The sequence below is a fragment of the Salvia hispanica genome, chromosome 6, assembly GCF_023119035.1.
Source record: "Salvia hispanica cultivar TCC Black 2014 chromosome 6, UniMelb_Shisp_WGS_1.0, whole genome shotgun sequence".
Classification (NCBI taxonomy): Eukaryota; Viridiplantae; Streptophyta; class Magnoliopsida; order Lamiales; family Lamiaceae; genus Salvia; species Salvia hispanica.
In genome coordinates, this window is record NC_062970.1 from 36259176 (window position 1) to 36282342 (window position 23167).

At 38.1% G+C, this 23167-nt stretch overlaps 3 protein-coding genes across 3 annotated transcripts; 2 read left to right on the top strand and 1 right to left on the bottom strand.

The window, feature by feature from the left end:
* Positions 1-1672: 1672 nt before the first annotated feature.
* On the top strand, positions 1673-2724 carry LOC125194433 (protein G1-like1). The gene has a single exon (XM_048092635.1). It carries the CDS (start codon positions 1882-1884, stop codon positions 2482-2484), a length of 603 nt encoding a protein of 200 aa, XP_047948592.1. The 5' UTR covers positions 1673-1881; the 3' UTR covers positions 2485-2724.
* A 3138-nt stretch (positions 2725-5862) lies between these two features.
* LOC125194432 lies at positions 5863-9917 on the top strand. Its single transcript, XM_048092634.1, has 11 exons — positions 5863-6176; positions 6963-7012; positions 7126-7189; positions 7563-7611; positions 7724-7792; positions 8001-8062; positions 8562-8642; positions 8845-8999; positions 9071-9155; positions 9334-9477; positions 9708-9917. Exons 1-11 carry the CDS (start codon positions 5884-5886, stop codon positions 9808-9810), a joined length of 1155 nt encoding a protein of 384 aa, XP_047948591.1. The 5' UTR covers positions 5863-5883; the 3' UTR covers positions 9811-9917.
* Positions 9918-10049: 132 nt separating this feature from the next.
* On the bottom strand, positions 10050-12296 carry LOC125194431 (U-box domain-containing protein 30-like). Its single transcript, XM_048092633.1, has one exon. The coding sequence runs from the start codon at positions 11731-11733 to the stop codon at positions 10399-10401; it is 1335 nt and encodes a 444-aa protein (XP_047948590.1). The 5' UTR covers positions 11734-12296; the 3' UTR covers positions 10050-10398.
* Between the last annotated feature and the right edge of the window lie 10871 nt (positions 12297-23167).

The following is a 23167-nucleotide window of genomic DNA, read 5'->3' on the forward strand; positions in this document are numbered from 1 at the left end:
GCTAGTGTATGTGCTATGGATAATGTAAAAAACTGATTGTGGGAAATGGGAATAATATTGATTGGAAGTGTAGATTATATTATTATTTAATTATTATTTATAGGAAAAAAGTGTTCCAAAAATAGGACTTGATTTGAAAAGGTCAAAATATAATTGATGAGACGCATTTATGCCTGATTGACAATGCAAGCCACATAAATAGAATGCACTTTCTCACCCATTTTTTCTTAATTTGTTCAAACCAAAACCAGCAAATTTACTACACTGAACAACTCAATTTTCTCAGTCCCAAAAGTAGAAATTGCAATGAATTACTACGTTACATTAGATTCTTTAACTATTTCACTAATTCTTTAACTATTTCCACCATTCATCTTTCAAAGTATTAAAATAATTTTCAAATTTACTTTTTTTTAAAGGTGCCCATGTATGTATTGGAGTACTAATGTGTTGTTGTGCGTTGTGCAGCTACTAAGCATGCTCTAGATAAAAAAAAAATCCAAGCATCTTTGTAAAATACAGTAAAAAATGTAAATTCCATCAATATAAGAAGATTGGTCAAATCACTGTTATAGTAGCATTAATATACCAAGAAAGAAGCAGGGTTTAGAATTGATGTTGAAGGAGAGTGATGATTCTGATGCAACCCAACACTGCAAGAAATTGTACTGCCAAAATTTGGAATTTTCCATAAATTAATTTTGTTTTTATATTTTTTATGAAAATGAGGGGAGGATAGAATGTGAGAAGACGGGTTGAAGTGATATTCAAACTGTCATCACGTCCCCTCCTTTATTTCGTGGTGGTTTATATATGCCAGGGCCCTCCATGGTTTCTATCATTGAAGAAAAATTAAATTAAAAGTAAAATAAAAAGAAGCAAATTCAATAATCACAAGCAAGGGTAAAAAGAATATATGACATGTCTATAAAGTTGTAGGCTTGTTTGTTTCTACTAAACTATGGGTATGCTTGTTTTATTTTCCATTCATTCTTCTCCAACTCGATCTGTATTAAATGCTGAAAATACGTGTTTGCTCATTTCTAATTTATATTTATCTCTTATTCAAAGTCACAAACATTTACTTTTTCATATCTTCCATAAGTTTATCATGAAGAATAATTAATCAAACAAGTATATTTCCATTTCTAAACGTGTGAATCTAGAATTTCAGCCACTAAAACATTATCTTTTGTAGTCCTAGTACTACAAAAGTTAACACATCATTAACTCCAATACAAATGCTTATCATTTTAAATGAGATAATATATTCACTACTACTACAGTGCCTTTTTGTAGGAAAACTAATACTACCACGATTTTATTGATTACTGTGGCATGGAATATGGAGAAAACCTAACATCAACAATACAATTAATTACAAACCCTAGAAATAAATCAACAAAAGAACTAAGATGTCCATGCAAAATAAGACTGAAATTTTAAGAAACTTATAAGTTACTCCTATAACATGTTACATGCATGTATAGATAATAGATCATTTGCGAATACTAAAAAATACACTCCGCAAGATGCATAACATACACATTAATTGCTCCCCTGCAAATACAACAAAAATAACCTTCTCTTAAACCAGTCACGCTCACACATGATTTACTACTACAACAAAGTGGAGTAGTAAATAAAAAAAAAAAAAAAAAAATAGGAATTCAATTATTATCCTCTCCCACTTTATAAATAAATCCTTTGTTTCTCTCTTAGGTGTCTGTTTCTTGAAATCATCGACAATCTTCTCTGCCTTCTTTCCTCTTTCCCGCACTCACTCTCAGTTTCCCTTCCAAACCTCAGATGAATCTCATCACCTTGCATCATCAAATTAATAACCTAAACATATTTTAATTTTAATTTATTTTTTAAAAAATGTCCGCTCCACCTCGCTACAGTTCAAGCAGCCCTACGTCCGATTCGAGCTCCGGCAACCCGAAATTGGCGGCTCCGTCGTCGCTCAGCCGCTACGAGTCGCAGAAGCGGCGCGACTGGAACACGTTCGGGCAGTATCTGAAGAACCACAAGCCGCCGCTGGTGCTGAGCCGGTGCAGCGGCGCCCACATCCTGGAATTCCTGCGCTACCTGGATCAGTTCGGGAAGACGAAGGTCCACGGCGGCGGCTGCCCCTTCTTCGGGCACCCGCACCCGCCGGCGCCGTGCCCCTGCCCGCTGCGCCAGGCGTGGGGGAGCCTCGACGCGCTCGTCGGCCGCCTACGCGCCGCCTTCGAGGAGAACGGAGGGCGGCCGGAGACCAATCCGTTCGGCGCACGCGCCGTCAGGCTCTACCTCCGCGAGGTGAGGGATTCGCAGGCCAAGGCGCGCGGGATTGCGTATGAGAAGAAGAAGCGGAAGAAGCCGCTCAAGCAGCAGATGGAGATGCAGGCGGTGGAGGAGGAGGAGGCGGCGGGATTGATGATGGTGGGATCGTCGGCGCCGAGGGGATCCATCATTCTTCCTTTATCTGTGCTTAATTAAGGGAATTACTCAAATTAGGGTTTCTTAATTTCGTAATTGGTTGGTTTTCTATGTTGATTAATTACCCTTTTTTTTTTTTTGGTAAACTCATGAACTCATTTTCTAGTTTAATTAGCAGGGATGATCATTAAGGTTTTTCTTTTTTGCTGGTGGTTAAGCTAGAATTAGGGTTAAGTGCAGGATGCTGTAGCCTGTATGGATATGCTAGTTTAGTTTAGTAAATTAAAATACAGTTTTTAATTATGGTGTTAAACTTTGTCAATATTTGAGTTTCTTTCTCTGACATATAGTAAGTTTGTGTCAGTAATGATGAATTAATGATGATGATATGGGAGTATTAATCTTGAATTAATTTATAAGTGCTTGCAAACCCCTAACTAATTTGTACTACATTGGTGTGGTTGTGTTGCTGCAGCTATGTGTTTTCATTTGCTTCAAGTCTTCAACCATGTCTATTACACTATGAATATTATTTCAATATTTTATTGCATTAAAGTTTATCATGTGTGTGTGTAAAAATTCCTATTCAGATACTGTTCATTGTAAAATCTACTCTAGTGTTTTTAGGTATCATAAATGTAGACCAAGTTTTAGCTCTGATTTTATGACGCACATAATAGCAAAATACATGGATATGTATCCATCACATATTCTCTTCAATTAATTCTTTATATATCCATTGATGGCAAAACAATAGAAAACCCTAGTTGATCAACTCATAGATTTGTAGTAGTATTAAATTCTAAAATTAGAATTACTATTGAGATTTGGAATGAGAGGCATTCATGAGCAAATACTCTAATCGATTGATTTTATGAAACAATTACAATAAATTCAGTACTATATATCCTAACTAAGCACTTTATTATTTATAAAAATGACACTACTATAATCTTGATGATCTATCATTGATAAGTTGCGTGATTGGCAGAAAAAATGTATATGTGCAATGTTTAACTAAATCCAATGCTCCAATGGGGCATTTGCCCTATTTTTAGGCAAATCGCAATCTTATATAGGCAGATGTAGGTAGTTAGGTAAATAGATTGCTAGGTGTAACATGTGTGTATATATATAATGATATTCTTTGGAGTTGGCATGTAAACATTGTAAAGCATGCCTATTTTAGACATGTTTCACTGTTCAATTAAAAAATAAGTAATTAAGGTACGTCTATTTTTATAAAACAACAAAAAAATATTTGTATATCACATTTGTAAAGCATGTCTAAAATCACAATTGTGTCGAAGTTGGCGAATTTTTGTGTAATATTCTAACAATATAACATAAATAACTCCTAACATTAACAATAATATAAATAAACGTTTCACAAGTATTTATAGACCTAAAATAAATTCGTACTTTGAGAATAGATTAAAATCCTGAAGGCAAAATATAAAACTAAAATCAGACATCAACCACATATATCATCATCCATGGATCAATCATCTCAAAATATTCTTCCTACATAGCTAGTTTAATTATTCAATTTCATCACATTCATTATTGTTAGGTATTGGAAGATAGGTCCACGATAAGATAACATGATTACAGAAAGGAACATTCAACTTTTGACATTAAAGAAAAATACACCACATTTCTTGGTAGACAAAGCTTCAATCTAATCTGGCCTCCAATTTCTTCTATAATCACTTGTATATATATGATGTCAACACTCACTTTATTCCACAAATTTATTTTCCTTTTTGTGCTCATTGCCTTTCCATTCCATCCACCTCTTTCCAGACACACATGTGATGGTCAACCATCTATTTTAATTCTATATTAATTATTCGTGAAATAAAATGATTCATTTTCGATTGTGCGTGACAACAGTATTCTATTTATATTGCCCTTACATAATTACATTCATATGTTAAATTCGATGTTACGCCTTCATTTTGATAAAGTAAATTTGTTGAAGTTAAAATTTCCTTATGGTGATTTTTAAGCATCACTTGATCAATATATATTCGATTTAGAAGTTTTAGTAACTACTCCCTCCATCCGCTATTAGGAGTCCCATTCATGGACGGCACGGGTTTTAAGAAATGTGAAGAAAAGTGGATGGAAAAAGTTAGTGGAACAGGGGTCCCACTTGTATATATTAGTTTTAAATGAAATGTGAGTGGAATGCGTTATTGGAAGGTGAGACCCTATTACCATTTATGGTAAAAGTGAACCGGGACTCTTATTCGCGGACGGACTAAAATGGAAAAACGGAACTTTTATTCATGGACGGAGGGAGTATTATACAAAATATTAGGTTATGAGCTTTTCATTGAGCTAATTAGCGCACAATAAAGAATCGAATACTACCTACAGCTACATGGCTACATATTTTATGATTGATGAACGTACTAGAATGATAGTGATAAATGCAAACTCATATATTGTACAAACTCTAAATTTTTTAATACAGTATCAACACACCATCAACACAAATTAATGTCAATACATTATAAAATTTCAAGATTTTGATGTCAACACAATTTATACAATGTCAACACAATTTCAACACAACATCAAACGTTGATATTTTTTGTTACTATTATTTTATCATATGTTAATATTTTCTAACGGTCCAGATCATAGTTTAGAGTTTGCATTTGATCACATTTCCATACTCGAATGAGTACTAATTAATTCAGCTTTCATCGAATTTTATATAGCTTCTTTCTATCATTTTCCAACTAAAATTGACCCTAATTAAAAATCAAATAAAATTGTGGTTCACTTAAAAGAGAGATTTGTAATGGAAAAAAGGATTAATAATAAGAATCATACACCATATATATCACCTATTTCATTGAGTGAACATATTCTTATTCTCATTTACTAACACACATGCAATATGTAGAATATTAAAAATGCTAAATTTAAGAAACAAATGAGAGTTTATCAATACATCAACATAATGCTGAGGAAATTACTAAAACAAAACTTGTAAGTAGATATCCAAATTAATCCATATATATAGATGTACATATATGATCATACTCAGCCTTGGTAAAATGGTAGAACTTGAAATATCCTGTATATTCATGAGTAATATACTTCTTACAAAATCCATTTTCCAAGAGAAATTATGCTTGCTTATTAGTACTATAAATATTTTCAAAGTCAAATTTCTTCTATTATTGGATCCACAAACTTTAGCAATTCCATGCTTGGTTAGAGTCGTTGAAAAATGCTGTAAACAAAAGTTTAAAATATCAAATGTTTTAGGGGTCTTTTGATATTACACAAAAGTGTGGTCCTTAAACAAAAGTTTAAAATATGAAAAGTTTTAGGAGTCGTTTGATATTAAACAAAAGTGTGGTCCTTAAAAGTGGATATTATTAAAAGCCTGCTCAAAAAATCTTTAATTCTCTCCACTTTTCACCCAAACTGTCAAACATGGAAACCGCTTCGTCGCCGATTTTATACACACTCCGATTTGGCGGCGGCTCCGCCACCTCCACTTCCGCTGCACACGCTGCCAGTACTGCTAAAGTTTACTACCACCTACGCAGAAAGAGTCCGAGTGATATTTCTCTACTTGCATCTTCAGAAAATTGCCGTTGTAGTAGTTTATGCGGACGGTTCCAGAAGAAATTGCGGTTTGGTCGGTTGATTTGCGATGCTTCCTCACAGATTCCAGCTGAACGTGATCAATCGCAGAAATTTGCGGTACTAATTGAAGTGGAAGGGTGTGTATTTGATTGCCATTTTAGTGATTTTATTTTGTGCGTTTCATTATGCTGGATTTCATGTTTTCTCTGGAGAAGTTTTCTTTTATTGCTTGAAATTATGTTGATACATTGGCTGTGGTGTATTTTGCATGGAGTATTGAAGTAATTTTGGTTAGCTTTTCTGTAATTATGCGTCTGTTGAATTTGTGAACCTGACATTATGGAAAAGCTGCTTCTAGTTTGAACTTTTTTTTACAACGAATTTTTGTTACAGTTTGAATTTGAGTGTATTATTGTTTATTATCAGCATTTGGTGGCGTTGGATTGGGGGTGATAGATAGCTCCAAAAAAGGTGAAATGTTGCATTTGAATAAGAGTGTATTATTGTTCATAATTAGCATATTTTTCAATGACTCTAACCTGCTTAGTAAAAATTAGTCCACTGGTCGCAATATGCTGTAACTTGATTACATTGTAGCCGGATATGAAAGTGACAATGCACCAATACAAGGATTTGTGTTTAAGCTGCAATATTATTTCCTATACTTATTTCTTTTATTTGATGTTACTAGGATGAAGGATTTGAGCATAATGTTGTAGAAGTATGATCCGTGTTGAACTATTAGGTCAATGTTAGATATAATTTCACATTTTTTTCTTTCGATTGGAAATGTACCATTGATTAACTTATCTTATTATTTGTGCCTTCCATTCTGACGATTATCAAAACGGTATACTCTCATGCTGGTGTGGCGCTAAAACCATTTTAGTTGTGGTTGAGCTGATGAGTTTTCTTTTCATCAGGGTCTTAATGGATGTATACCGGTTATGCAACCGCCATGCATTTAATGCAGGTGCTCGTATTACCTGGAATTTGTGTTTTCTTATGACTTGTACATTTGTTTAGTTGACCTAAATTGTCTTTCTTCCTTATGAATGCTTATGTGGTTTCTTTCAATAATTTCAGCATTTAAAAAGCTGGGATTAGATTGTGCAAATTGGAGTGAACCAGTTTACTTGGACCTTCTAAGGTGTGGTGGTACATCAATTATTCAGAGAAGTTGTGTTTAAGTTTGATTAACCTTGTGATACCAATTCACATATTTACAAAAAGCTTCTCTTACCCCCTTCTCTCTCAGTTTCAGAATTAGCTGTCTATCTAGTTTAGTCTATCTAGTTTCTTGTCGCTTCCTGATCCGTTAAGCCTTGCATGATTTGACCTTGTTGCTTCAGTTTTGCGGCCTGGGTATCTACTTTGCTTCACTATTCTTCGCATGTTGGGTTGTAGACACCAAAATCCATATAAATCCATTGAAGATGGAGTGCTTGAAACTTTATTCTTGGCTCTTGTGAAACATATTCTGCAAAAAAACAGCTTACACTAGCTCGTCTTTTTATGCACAGGAGAAGTGTTGGTGATGAAGAAAGGATGTTAATATTGTTTTTTAACAGGGTGAGTTATTTCGATATCTTTAAACATATCAAAATGTGAATCTTTTCCCTTATTCAGTCTTACTAGCTTTTGGCAGCTTCAATTTAATGAGTGTAGTATGTTATTGTTGCAGATTGGTTGGCCCACATCAGTTGCCACAAGTGAGAAAGGGAGTTTTATGAAAAATGTTTTACGTGAGAAGGTATTTTATAGAGTTATTATTTAGGCAGATAGTAACTGTTTTCTCTGGGATCACTTACCTAAAAAGCATTTATGTCATTCCTGGTGGCAGTGAAACTGATAGATTATGCTTAATAACTGCTGCTTCTATATATATTGAATTCTTGTAGCATGTGAAACAACTTCAAAATTACTATATAGCTCAATTATGACTGGTTAACTGTCTGCAGAAGAATGCATTGGTTGATCTTGTCGCATCAAATGAATTTTCGTTGAGACCTGGCGCTGAAGAGTGAGTAATGAATTTTGTTCTGCCCGAGTTTAACTCTAATATGATATAATACTAATCAGGCCTTTTAACTTTTGGAATAAAATGCACTGCCTTTGTCCTATAATAATTTCGATCTCAAAAATTGATAAGAATCATGCAGTATAGTTTACTTCTAGTGCCACCAACAAATATACAGATGCACACGGTTTTAAGCATGGATAATAGGATGACATGATCTATTTATTTTGAGTTTCTCTATGGAGTATGGAACTGTAACTGTTAGAGATGTCTCTCACTTGCACGAGTGCTATGTTATTTTTGAAATTGTTTCCATTTCCCTGCCCTGCAGCCAGTATTTTTATCATCAGAAATTTGTGTCTGTACTGGTAGCTGTAACTAGCTGGAAGATTTTGTGTTTTGGCTTGCTTATTAATTTGTTGTTTTTACTGTACTATGACAACGTTTTCATCAAGACAACACTTCTTACCTTTCTTGCTTGTGGCTTCTCCCTCCATCTTAGGTTCATCGACAAGGCTTGTGAAGAAGCTGTGCCAGTGGCTATCTTGGCAGCGTATAGCATAAACGGCGAAAAGGTGGCAAGGTTAGTAGTCTACATGCTTTCTTTGTTGAAAATATTTGGTTTATGAGCTAACAATATAACTGTTGGAAACGGTCGCTGATATGAACTGAAAGAGTATTACTAGTATAATTACATAGGCACGGTATTAACATTTTATACTTTTGTGGCTTAACTTTTGCATGCAATAACACAGTGATTTATTGGAAGTATTATTGATTATTAGATCAATTGTTGAAAAGCTTGGAACTGATAGAATATCGAAGATAAAGATCATTGGAGATGACGAAGTAAAGCAAAGCTTTTATGGCCAACTTGTATTTGGAAAAGGTGTATCTTCCAGTTTGGATGAACAGCTAGCCAAGGCAGTGAATAAAGCTGGTAAGGGTTTTGTGTTTACATATTGTTTCCTCTGTACACGCTGAGTAAGATTTTTGTCATTTTGGAGCTAGCTTCTGCCGAGAAACAGAGAGTCGCAGAGGAGGTTGCTTCCATGCTGAAGCTGAAAGTGGAACTTAACACTACTTCAAGTGAAAGGTTTTCTCACACTCGATGCACACTATTTTTCAAATATTTCTCTATATTCCTTTAGCTAGAATGTGGAAAATATCATACTATAATATCTGAATGTGAGATGTTGCACTGTATCATGCTTTGTTTTCATATAGTATTTATGGAATACTGCAAACATAAATCGACGTTCTGGTTTATACAGAATTCAAAATATTGTAGCTGCACTGAGGGCAGGAGCAGAAAAGGTAGATGTGCCGATTTACAACTGCATACTTGTTACTGGAAGCCAATCTGGAGTTGCTGCTGCTGAGCGAATTGGCATGCCTTGTGTAGTTCTTAGGAGTAGGTAAGGTTTACTTCATCTCGCACATGATCGTTTACTCACTACATATTAACCGAAATTGGATGAGAAAAGGCCTTGGAGATGAATCAATTCCCCCCTCTCTTCCTATGAAGATCTTATATACTTTCAGCTGATATCCTTGAACATGGCGTGGACTTGTTATTCTAAAACTAAATCTGCAATAACTGATCGATATTCTTGTGTTTTGTCGTTTCATGTGGTGAACTATGAAGCTCAACATCTAGAGCTGAATTCCAAGCTGGCGTTGCTGTGATGGATGGGTTTGGTGGCGGGGACCTGACCATTTCCAGACTTCGCAAAAAATTGTTTCCTTGAGCTGCACCTGATAGCTTCTGCAACAAAGAGCTCCGTTATGCTGTAAATGACAGTTGCACATTATGTTTTTGGTTTGGTTTTATATACCAGATTTATCTTCCATTTTATCTGCTTCTCTTCATTTTTTTTGTAAATGACTGTTGCACATTATGTTTTTGGTTTGTGAATTACTAAATGAGAACCATCAATAGAAAAAATGAAAAGATAGCAGAAAAAATTGGAAATGGCCAGTAAAGAAGTGAAAAATTGGTGATTGAATTGATTGATACACATGGAAATGATATCTAATACCCAAAAAAAAGTAACAGAACTTCTACATGGTCGGTAGGGAAAATTTGGAGGATCTTGAATCCCTAAGACTGAGAATTGCAAAGATTAAATGGAGCAAAGCAAATAGCTAAGAAATTACAATTGCAATCTGCTGCATGCTCCACCAACAAAGCCAATTTCAAGAACCACAGTGGCTACAAGCTTATCTGCGCCATATTTTTTGTATCTTTACAAATGACATTATTCGTAATTGTCATGGCCACTGGCTCCTCCACGTGGAGGTCGTCGGAAAATCTTGGTTGGAACAGCACCCGGGTTTCATTGGATCGTTCTAGTCAGTTTGCACTTGGAGATGAATATCGTATCTGAACAGTTGAGACTGCAGAGCTTCAAAAGCTCGGCAGCGCGCTGCTTGAGGGCTGGACTGCAGCCACTCTGGATGACGAGGAGGAGCTTAGCTGCAAGACCAGCGTCCACAGCTCTCAATGAGCATTCTTGAGGCGAGAGGTTGCAGACAGAGCACAAGATTGAGAGGGCGTAATCTGTGCAGCACTCGGTGATCCTCATGAGTAGCTTAACCATAGTTGGGATCGTGTTCGAACAATCCTTCAACGCTTGCTTCCCTTGTGGCACAGATGAAAGGGTGTCCAACACGGAGAGAGCAAGCTCGACACACTCTGGATTTAACACCGGTATCAGCTCTAACAGGTGAGGTATTGCTCCGATGCTGACAATCAAACTCCGGACCTCTTTGAGCGTGGAAATCGACTTAAGAAGGGCGAGGGCAGGCAAATGGCCATTAGGGTGCCTCTTATTCCTCACTAGCCTCATCAACGCGACCAACAAGCTATGGCTTGACACGAGCTCCGTCCTAAAATCATTCTCCTCCTCCATCAGCATCTCAATCAACCTAACACAATTAATCTTCGTCTCAATTGAACCCTCATTCAAAACGTCCACTACAGACGAGACTTTCGCAGGCTGCATCAAGCTCATCTTCGCCTCGGAAGTGAGGCTCAAGTTGACAAGAATCGCCACGACCTCAGACCCTATGGCGTAGGAAGTGAATGGGCCTAGCAAGGACGAGACGAGGGCCACGCCACCCTCATCCACGACAGTCTTCCTAGCAGCGGAGTGATTCGCCACGACCCTCTGCAGCTCCTTGAGGGTCTGCACCCGCGCCTGGCCCTTAACCCTCTTGAGATTGGTGAGGAGCTCGGACGCCCTGCCCTCAGCATCCTCGGAACGCTTCTTCATCTGCACATACTTGTGAGAGAACCAGGTGTGTGTCAAGTGATGCAAGGTAGTGTTGGGGGTGAGGGTGTCGTCCCAGAGCTCCTGCATTGTGGTGGGGCAAGTGTAATGCCCCAAACTAAACCATTTCAAGATGTTGGACCTCTCATAGGTTTGGCCAGTGCAGAGTGTGACAGGATCTTGCATCGGTTCAAGGGAGATGGGGCAAATGAAAACTGAGGGAACCTCACACAAATTGAGCTCTTCAATCATCTTTTTCAGATCCAATTTCTCACCGCCGTATACCGCCACAGCGCCGCCCCCTAAAACACCATCCTTCACGGCGGATTCCACATCGAGAATATACCCATCACCATCACCACCACCACTGTCTTTTCTACGAGGCTGAAACATAGGCATTTTGGCACTATTCTAGTTTCTAGCAGAATCAAACCTTTTGCTCAATTACTGACTGAAATAGCAAGGAATCTCCACAATCAAGTGAAATAGAAACAATAAAAGTATAAAAACAACTACTACTGCACATCAAGTGTTTGTGAAAAAGGTTAAACAAGAAATTGGGGGAAATAATTTATCTCACTTGCATTGACATTCACAAGCAATAATGCAGCTTTCAAAAGGATTTTCCTCCCTCTCTCACTCACTTTTTGGGAATTTCTCTTTCCCCGGTCAAAAGAAGCATCACCATCATCACACAGCATTCATATCCCCAGAAAAATATCAATAACCACTTTCTTCCAATTCAAGCCTCAGAAAAAGATGAGAGATGATGAAGCGTATAAGCAACAAACTCTAAAGCAAAGGCAGAGATCTAGGAAAATAATTCACAGATCAAAAAAAAGAAAACCCGAAGAAATGAGGATTCAAAGGCTATGGCAATTAGAGGGGAGAGAGGAGAGAGAAAGGCATCTCCAGCACTTCCTTTTTCACCCTTTGTTTTTTTGGGCAGTCCCACTCACAGTCGTAGTCTTGACTGAATCGAATAAATATTCATTTTTTTCGACGGAGAAAACTAAAAATATATCCTTGAAACAACCAAATATGCGAATTTCAACCGTGTATTGTAATACTCCCTCCGTCCTAAGATAAGTGACCCACTTCTTTTGGGCACGGGATTTAAAGAATGGTATTTAAATAAGTTAAAGTGGAGAGAGTAAAGTATGAGAGAAGGAAAAGTAGATGAGAGAAGAAGAATAAAGTAGGTGGAGAATAAAGTAAGAGAGATGACTTTTTGCTAAAAATGGAAATAGGTCACTTATAGTGGGACATCCCAAAAAGAATACAAGTCACTTATCTTGGAACAGACGGAGTAAATTGATTTCTGGAAATTCCCACAAAATGGAATAAAATAATCATATTTCTTCAGGGTATTAATAAGAAAATAAAATATAAAAGTGCGTGCAAAGGAGACTTGACCGCCGTGACAGCGTTGGTTTGACTGTTCTTCGTCACAGCCCAATCATATCGCGCCACGTCATGATAAAAATTAATTAGCTACATAAAAAGCATTTTCCATCATAAAGTTGTATTATTATAAGGAATTCTTCATTTAATTACATTCGTTGCATTAAATATACGGTGTTGCAATTAAAGAAGATCAAATTCATATACTACTCCATTTGAATGCATTGGGAACTTTATTGAATTCCGACGCATTTCAGAAAAAAATTACCTCTAATATATTCAAATTTGTAAATAGATTTAATTAAGTTATTAATAAGTAATAACACCCTATATTTTTAATATTACGTAAAAATACGTCATAAAAGGAAAAGTTAAGTAACACAACAATACCAAACTCAATAACACATTATTTATTTCCTATAAAAATCATGATTAATTTATTTATGATGTTATTAAATTTATGAGCAATAAAATATTTGGTGGCAGGGATCCACGGGTGGAACAGCTCGCCACACACGTGCGAGGCACGTAAATTTATTATATTTGCATGCAGTAATTATCATGTACTGTAAATGAAATTATCCCTAGTCTAGTCTTCACTTAATTAACCAGTTTTTTCATTTTAATCTTTATTGGTTTTACTCAGTGGAGTACTCCCTCAGTTCCAACTAAGTTAGACTCAAAACTTTAAAATATAGTGATAAAGAAATTGTGTTGAAAAATAGGAGAGAATAATAAAGTATAAGAGATAAAGAGAGAGTAAAGTAAATGATGGAATAAAGTAAGAATAATTAAATGTTTTGTTTTATTAAAAAAGAAAATGACTCAACCTAGTCGGGACATTCCAAAAAGAATACGATTCAACTTAGTTGGGACGGAGGAAATATTAGGTCATCCACAATGGGGCGGATGATGCGATGGACGATGTGACGTTGCGGACGATGGCTTCTCCATCGTCCGCGGACGATGCGCGTCCTCCGCCCCTTCGTCCGTCGCATCCTCCGCCACTGTGGGAGACGCGGACGATGCGACGCGTTTTTCGTTTTTTTTTTAAAATTTTATTTAATTTTCACACACTATATATACATCTCATTTTTCACTTCATTTTCACTCCTTTCACACTCCATTTTCAACATTTCAAACAAAATGAATCCCGATTACCCAAATCCGGATAGTCCGATGTTCGGTGGTGGTGCACGGTGGCCGGGTACAGAACCCGGTGAATATCGGCCCTTCGACACCAACACCTAGTACGATCCCGATTTCAGCATGGACTCGTACGGGTGTCAGACATGGAGCCTTCTCCAACCCGCACACCCACCCCGTCACACGGCCGCTCCTCTGCCGCCGCCGCCGCCTCGGGCTCCGCCACCAAGAAGAAGCGGACCAAGGCAAGAGCCCAGAAGTTGCCGCTTCTGACGGTGAATGAAGAGTTTGCCCCGGGAAGGACGAACTACCAGGCGGAAGAATCCATCGTTTTGACGAGACGTTGGATTGATATTTCATAGGATCTGATGTTCGCCATCAACCATAAGGTTACTGCGTATTGGGAGCGTATCGCCGAAAAATATAACGAGGCCAAGCCGCCGACCGCCTACAAGCGCCAGAGGGAGCAGCTCCGCAAGCCCTGGAATTAAATAAAGAAGCAGGTCAATTTGTTGTCGGGGGAGTACGAGAAGTGCGAGAGGGAGCAGAGAAGCGGCGAGAGTTTGTCGAATGTGAAAGGAACTGGCAACGGAAGCGGTGCGACAGATTAACATAATTTAACAATTATTAATCGCACAAATAAATCACATAATAATCAGATCTATTTAGCAGATTATTTAGACAAAATCTATTCGCGTAATTCTAACATATATCATGCTCATAACTTGAATTAATCATGCTTTAAGAATAATGAAACCTCAAAACATGTTTTTTTACGGAGCATAAATAATACCTAATTAATTCTCCAAAGAATTGAAGATGGCTAGCAGCTTTTCCACGTGACGCTTTGAATACTAGACCACAGATCTTCTCTCTGGTTCCCGAACCGTACTCCGATATCAGTGTGGGCTGATCTCACCAGAATACTAGGACTTAAATAAAAGAGACAGAAAAACTACTCCTAAGAGGAGAGGGAAATTCGACCAGCTCAATATGAGGGGGGCGAAATTTTTGAAAATTTTAAGAATAAAAATTGTGATAATCCTGTCTCCTTTATTCTCCTATTTATATTAAGTTCCTTTTGGGCCCAGACATGGATCTATGGAAGGTTTTGGATATGGGCTCATCCAATTTACTTTTTACTAATTAAATTGAACCCACAATTTAATATAAGCTTAATTGGAATATTACGAGCAGCCACTACAGAAGTAATATTGAACTCTCCCCATCCAAATCTGAAATTATAAGTAATCCGGGTTTCCGTTTTAACTTTCATTTCCCGCGCTTAAGATAAAAAATGTCCATTAATTAATTAATGTCTGTTGTGGACTTAATTAATTAACTTCTTATTAATTCCAAGAGTGGACTTAGCATGAAACGCTTATTTATTATTCATAGAGTAATCAAACTCCAACTAGCTAGGTTCCGAATAATAAAACCTTGTTTCGCGCTCCTCTTAAGGACATTATCAAACGAGACTCTTCTCACGCATGATTCAATATAATAGCAATCCTAGCACCGCTAGATATTAATCACCACTACCCAATATATCAGGTTTATTGGGTTACGAAAAACCCGCACCATTTGATAAGTCAAAGTAATGCATAATCAATACCGTATGCTCAATGCTAACCTACATTGATTAAGAAACAAATATTTATCAAGACCTCGCCTTTCAGTAGATAGCCTAAGGACAAGTCTTGCTGTTAGATCCGTTCAATGCTATACCACACCAATGTCATCTTATTTCAGTAAGGCTTAGAAATATGCGGACTGACATTGCAACCTTTCTCGATGGATAGTCTAATTCCATCTAGGTTGTGAAATTCTTCTTTTTCTTTGTTTAGGACTGACCGTGTTACCTTAAAGTGGACGCCGCCCACAACCGGTCTACTAAAACAAAGACTTAGACCTTGTTAAGTTAACTTATACATTTAAACATGCAATTAACATCAATTAAATGTAAAACATAACAACATTATGACAACAATAATCTGTTTTATTCCTTGGAAAATAAAATAAGAGTTTTACAGTATTCAATCACTCGAAACGTAATTTCTAATATACAAACTCTAACAATCTCCCACTTATACTCAAAACACTTTCGAGTATACAAAAAAAATGTGCTAACGTCTAATTCTCCCACTTATACTGAAAGTGGATTGAGGTCTTGTATTAGTCGAACTCTCATTCCTTCAACATGGCTCTCAAACGGCTTGACCGCTAATGCCTTCGTGAAAGGATCTGCCAGATTGTTTTCTGACTCAACCTTGACCACTTGTATGTCTCCTCTCCACACTATATAGCTCGAATGATATGATACTTCCTCTCTATTTGCTTGCTCGCTTTATGAGCCCGTGGTTCCCTCGAATTTGCCACAGCACCAGAATTGTCACCATAAATGGTGATGCTCTTGGGCATATTCGTAACCACACCTAAGTCCAGAAGGAAGTTCTTAAGCCATACAACCTCTTTTGCAGCCTCCGAAGCGGCCACATATTCGGCTTCCATGGTAGAGTCTGCAATGCATTTATGTTTTACACTCTTCCAAATTACAGCTCCACCTCCTAAGGTAAACACATATCCGGAAGTTGATTTTCTCGAATCTACATCAGCTTGAAAGTCTGAATCAGTATATCCTAAAGGACAGAGCTCGGCTGCATTGTAAACTAGAACATAGTCCTTAGTCCGATTAAGGTACTTGAGTATGTTCTTTACGGCAGTCCAATGTCCTTGGCCGGGATTTGATTGATATTTTGCTACCATGCAAACAACAAAGCAAATATCGGGTCTAGTACAAAGCATAACATACATGAGACTACCAACAGCCGAGGCATATGGTATCCTTCTCATCTCTGCTATCTCAGATGTTGTCTTTGGACACATCTCTTGAGATAAATGGATGTCATGTCTAAAAGGTAAGAAACCTTTCTTGGCATCTTGCATGCTAAAGCGTCTAAGTACCGTATCGATGTAAGATTCTTGGGATAAGCACAACGTTCTCTTTGCACGGTTACGAAGAACCTTGATACCAAGAATGTGTCCCGCATCATCCATATCTTTCATCTCGAACTGGCTGGACAACCATGTTCGTACTGATGACAACATCTTTTTATTGTTTCCAATTAGAAGAATGTCATCTACATACAAAACTAAGAACACAATATTTCCCTTTTCAACCTTCTTATACATGCAACTTTCATTGGGGCATTTTTCGAATCCAAACTTTGGAACAGTTTGATCAAAACACTGGTTCCATGATCTAGATGCTTGCTTAAGGCCATAAATGGCCTTCTTAAGCTTCCAAACCATGTGTTCCTTGCCCTTTACTACATAGCCTTCGGGTTTTTCCATGTAGATGGTCTTCTCAAGACTGCCGTTTAAAAACGCAGTCTTAACGTCCATCTGCCATACTTCCCAATCCATGTAAGCTGCTATAGACAAAAGAATACGGATCGATTTGAGCATGGCCACTGGGGAGAAGGTCTCATCATAGTCGATGCCTTCCCTTTGGGTAGACCCCTTAGCCACTAGTCTTGCCTTAAAGACTTTAACTCGTCCATCGGGTCCACGTTTACGTTTGTATATCCACTTGCTCCCAATGGCAGTACAGCCTTCGGGTAGGATAGACAAATCATAGACGTCTTTGTCTACCATTGATTGTAGTTCCGAATCCATTGCTTTCACCCATTCGCAATGATCGACATCTGCCTGCGCCTCTGCAAGATTCCAGGGATCAAGTACATTGTTGTCCGAGGAGTGATCCATGCACTCTCCCAAACCAATGTATCTTTCGGGCTCATGAGAGACCCTCCCACTGCGACGCAACACTACAACATCTGGAGTATTGGTTGAAGTTTCTGGGATTGTTGTTACACTAGGTAATTGTTCTTGGTTAATGGAAGTTGTGACTGGAGTTAGCTCTTCAAGAGCTATCTCACTGCTGGTCTTATGATTCATTACAAAGTCTTCCTCTAAGAATGTGGCATGAGTGCTCACAATTACTTTCTGATCTCGGAGACTATAGAATTCATAAGCTTTCGATCCTCTAGGGTAACCTATAAACACACATACCTCCGTCTAAGATTCCAGCTTAGTTGGATCCTTTTCCAATACATGGGTCGGACACCCCCACACTTTGAGATGTTCCAGATTGGGCTTTCGCCCAGTCCACAACTCATATGGGGTAGTAGGAACTGATTTAGAAGGTAAGTTGTCTAAGAGATAGCTTGCTGATAGCAAAGCATGCCCCCAAAACGAAATAGGTAACCGTGCATAACTCATCATCGAGCGGACCATGTTTAATAAGGTCCTATTCCTTCTTTCAGCTACGCCATTCTGCTGGGGTGTGCCCGGCGCAGTCAGTTGGAATTGAATTCCCGCCACTGATAAGTAGTCCAAAAACTCGGCACTTGGGTACTCGCCTCCGCGATCAGATCGCAAGCATTTGATACTCTTACCATGATGCGTCTCTACTTTAGCCTTAAACTCCTTGAACTTGTCAAAAGTTTCAGACTTGTAGTGCATCAAATAGACGTAATTTTCGAGAAGTCATCAATGAAGGTGATGAAATATCGAAAACCGCCCTTTTCCTCGGTTGACATTGGTCCACACACATATCAGTATGAACGAGCTCAAGTACTTCCTTGGCCCTATTACCCTTTGACCTAAAAGGCCTCTTAGTCATCTTGCGTTCCAAGCAGGATTCACACTTTGAAAATGGTTCCTTCTCAAGACCTTTAATAAGATCTTGAACAACCATTACATGAATCCTTCTCTCGTTGGCATGACCAAGTCTAAGGTGTCATAAGTACGTTTCGTTCATTGAAAATGAAGGTTCTTTTCTTTTGTTAGAAACTTTCGATGCATTATTGTACGTTGATTAAATTGTGTAGACGTGATTATGTACAGATTGTTTTACATGATACCACGATAGATATAAGAACCATCTTTCTTAATAACGCAGTTGTCATTTACAGAAATCGAATATCCATCAAACGACAATTTAGAAACCGAAATTAAATTTCTTCTAAAAGAAGGTATCAATAAAACATTCTAAAAAATCAAAAATCTATCACTAGAAAAACGCAAATAAACGTCTCCCACTACAACGGCCGCCACTTTAGTAGCGTCGCCCAGCTGGACTTCGATCTCACGATCATGTAACCATCTTGTCACCTGCATTAAGTCAGGATCAAAACATATATGATCAGTTGCTCCAGTATCAATAACCCACGTATGAGTAGATGTCGAAGCCAAACATGACTCGACTACTAGAGCATGGTGCATACCTGTAGCCTTGCCCTTTTTAGCGCAGTCTGGCTTCCAATGACCTTTCTCTCCACACTTGAAGCATTTTCCAGTAGGCTTCTTATCGGCCTTCTTCTTCTTCTTTCCCTTAGCATTCTTAGCTCCCACTGGGTTTGGTGCCTTTTTCTTTCCTGCGCGAGGCTTAGAGCCAGAGGAATTAGGCGCCAGACTCAACATAGCTACTTTAGCTTGAACCATAAGGTCCTCCGCCGACTGAAGTTCAGTCAGCAGCTCTGCCAAAGTGTAATCCCGCTTGTTCTTCTCGAAATTGAGTTTGAACTGCTGGAAGCTAGGGGAAGACTCTGAAGGATTATAGTAATCTGGGACTCGGGATCGATCGTCCTTCCCAAAACCTCAATCTGATTGAGGTGGCTCATCATCTCGAGGACATGTTGCCTCACAGATGTGCCTTCCTTCATAGACTTCGTCATGATACTCCGAAAGGCTTGAGACTTAGCTGTTCGATTCTGAGTACCAAAAAGATTTGCAAGATTTTGCATAATCTCGGCGGCAGTCGCCATGGCAGAATGCTGATGCTTGAGTACTGAAGACATAGATGCCAATGTGTAGCACTTAGCCATCTCATTCGCCTTATGCCACCGTTTATGCGCATTCTGAACTCCCACCGAGACATTAGCCGCGGGAACTGGAGGCTGTGGAGTAGTGAGCACAAACTTGTACTCTTCTGCTGTGAGAACGATATCCAAATTTTATTTCCATTCTATGTAATTTTGGCCCTCGAGTTTGTTTTCTTTGAGAATTGCAGAAAGAGGATTAAAAGACATCTTGACGGATTTTATTGCACTGCAAACAGAAAAATTTACTATTTGTCATAAACTTATGTAAGGAAATTGAGTAGGTTAACCATAAAACTTTTCAAAGTCTTACAACAGCAAAATTAATAAATTGTATCCTCCTTTGTAGGTTAATACGCATTAAAATTTTGACAATTTTACTGGTCACAACACCGACGAATAGTCCAGAGACCACAAGACATGGCATGGCCGCCTAATGTTGCCTAAGCACGACCATCAGATTTAGCATTACAGAATTTTATTTCTACAACACACTCCCATGACAATGTTCATGTGCTGATAACAAAACTAAACTATCTCATAAATTCTGATTGAAACTCGCAGTTCCTTAGGTATATTGTCCCTACAAAGCAGGTGGCAATAATATTGGGACCACATTCTAGTTCATTCTATTTATTGTGTGAGAAGTCCGCCCTTATGAACTTACTGTTTTCGTAGGATTATTGTCCCTACAAAGCAGGTGGCAATAATATTAGAAAATCAGCTTCACAAAATTTGGCAGTCCAACCGATGGAGACCATATATAAACTTTAAGTTCATAATTATCGCTTAGATATTTGAGTTATGGTTTTTCATTAATTATCCTTTAGCCTTAAGGCAGATTAAGACTAATTAAATTCTGTTGGTATTTAATTGACTGGATAATTAAATATTTTATTATCTTTAGTATCTTAGTTTAGGAATTAATTAATCTAGAATTTAATTCTTATTCATGTCATACTATAAGATATATCTAAAATAAAGTACATTATTTAAAACTTAATTAGACATGAAAAATTAAATTCATATAATATCCATATTTAATGTAATCTTATATATCTATCTTATTAAGGATTCTAGATATATATAATAATTACGAAACTATTAAATTATTCTTATCTATATCATCTAGGATATGAAATATTCCATAGATATAGAAAATAATCAAAATATTCCTAATATCTAGGGAAATCATCCCAAAATTTTTATTTCATTAAATAATATTATTTTAATTGATATATTTTAATTTATGAATTAAATAATCATTAAAATAATCTTTCATCGCTATCTCGTTGTTCGAGGTTTGCACAAATCAACACGACGAAGATACGCCGGCGATACGCTCGCCGGAGCGGCGAGTTCGCCGTCCAGCATCGCCGGCAGCCCGCGCCCGAAGGCGCGCCGCTTCCTTTTCCCTTTCTCCTGGCGGAAAACCGCCGAGATGCACCCTCCGTCGTCGTCGCACATCCAGCAGCTCAGAAGACGCTGCTCCGGCGACCTCCGTCCGCCGCTTCGATCTGGCGTGAACCACCAGCAGCCGCTCACGACGGCGCTGCTCCGGTTCTGCCTCGCGCGGCCTAGGGTTTAGGTGGGTTAGGGTTTAGGGTTAGGGTTCTTCTCGATCTCCGGTGGCTTCGCCAGCCGATCATGACGTCGACGCCCCTCAGCCTTGGAGCCGAACGGAGTTCTCGACCACGGCGGCGGCGTGGACGAGCTCTCCGCTCGCGTTCGCGTCGCCGCGCATCCGATTCCGTGCTCCCACTGATTGGACGCGGTTTCTTGGAATAAGTCGAGACCGGCAGTCTCGCCGGCGGCGTGCACGAGTCCTTTCTCGTCCGCGCGTCATCCGCCTCTCTTGCTCCCACTCGCTCGACAACCCTCTTCGATCGCATGTAGCGCGATTCGTCCCGGCGCAAGCGCCGACGAATCGCACATCTCGTGCGTTCGAATAATTCAAGTTCTATTGATTCGAATGTTCTTGAGTTCAATATGCATAAAATAAATAATAAAAATACAAGAACATGTTTCGTAATCAAATAACACATGCATACATGAATTTCGCGAAATTTGAATCCAAATAATCAAAGCCAAAGACTGGCTCTGATACCAATTGAAAAGAACAGGCAGCGGAAGCGGTGCAACGGATTAACATAATTTAACAATTATTAATCGCACAAATAAATCACATAATAATCAGATCTATTTAGCAGATTATTTAGACAAAATCTATTCGCGTAATTCTCACATATATCATGCTTATAACTTGAATTAATCATGCTTTAAGAATAATGAAACCTCAAAACATGTTTTTTTACGGAGCAGAAATAATACCTAATTAATTCTCCAAAGAATTGAAGATGGCTAGCAGCTTTTCCACGTGACGCTTTGAATACTAGACCACGGATCTTCTCTCTGGTTCCCGAACTGTACTCCGATATCAGTGTGGGCTGATCTCACCAGAATACTAGGACTTAAATAAAAGAGACAGAAAAACTACTCCTAAGAGGAGAGGGAAATTCGACCAGCTCAATATGAGGGGGGCGAAATTTTTGAAAATTTTAAGAATAAAAATTGTGATAATCCTGTCTCCTTTATTCTCCTATTTATATTAAGTTCCTTTTGGGCCCAGACATGGATCTATGGAAGGTTTTGGATATGAGCTTATCCAATTTACTTTTTACTAATTAAATTGAACCCATAATTTAATATAAATTTAATTGGAATATTACGAGCAGCCACTACAGAAGTAATATTGATCTCTCCCATCCAAATCCGAAATTATAAGTAATCCGAGTTTCCGTTTTAACTTTCATTTCCCGCGCTTAAGATAAAAAATGTCCATTAATTAATTAATGTCTATTATGGACTTAATTAATTAACTTCTTATTAATTCCAAGAGTGGACTTAGCATGAAACACTTATTTATTATTCATAGAGTAATCAAACTCCAAATAGCTAGGTTCCGAATAATAAAACCTTGTTTCACGCTCCTCTTAAGGACATTATCAAACGAGACTCTTCTCGCGCATGATTCAATATAATAGCAATCCTAGCACCGCTAGATATTAATCACCACTACCCAATATATCAGGTTTATTGAGTTACGAAAAACCCGCATCATTTGATAAGTCAAAGTAATGCATAATCAATATTGTATGCTCAATGCTAACCTACATTGATTAAGAAACAAATATTTATCAAGACCTCGCCTTTCAGTAGATAGCCTAAGGACAAGTCTTGCTGTTAGATCCGTTCAGTGCTATACCACACCAATGTCATCTTATTTCAGTAAGGCTTAGAAATATGCGGACTGACATTGCAACCTTTCTCGATGGATAGTCTAATTCCACCTAGGTTGTGAAATTCTTCTTTTTCTTTGTTTAGGACTGACCGTGTTA

Coding starts and splice junctions, on each gene's coding strand:
- LOC125194433 (XM_048092635.1), top strand. CDS start 1,882: ATGTCCGCTCCACCTCGCTACAGTTCAAGCAGCCCTACGTCCGATTCG.
- LOC125194432 (XM_048092634.1), top strand. CDS start 5,884: ATGGAAACCGCTTCGTCGCCGATTTTATACACACTCCGATTTGGCGGC. Junction 7,793..8,000: donor AAAATGTTTTACGTGAGAAG/GTATTTTATAGA, acceptor AACTGTCTGCAG/AAGAATGCATTGGTTGATCT. Junction 8,063..8,561: donor TTGAGACCTGGCGCTGAAGA/GTGAGTAATGAA, acceptor CCTCCATCTTAG/GTTCATCGACAAGGCTTGTG.
- LOC125194431 (XM_048092633.1), bottom strand. CDS start 11,733: ATGCCTATGTTTCAGCCTCGTAGAAAAGACAGTGGTGGTGGTGATGGT.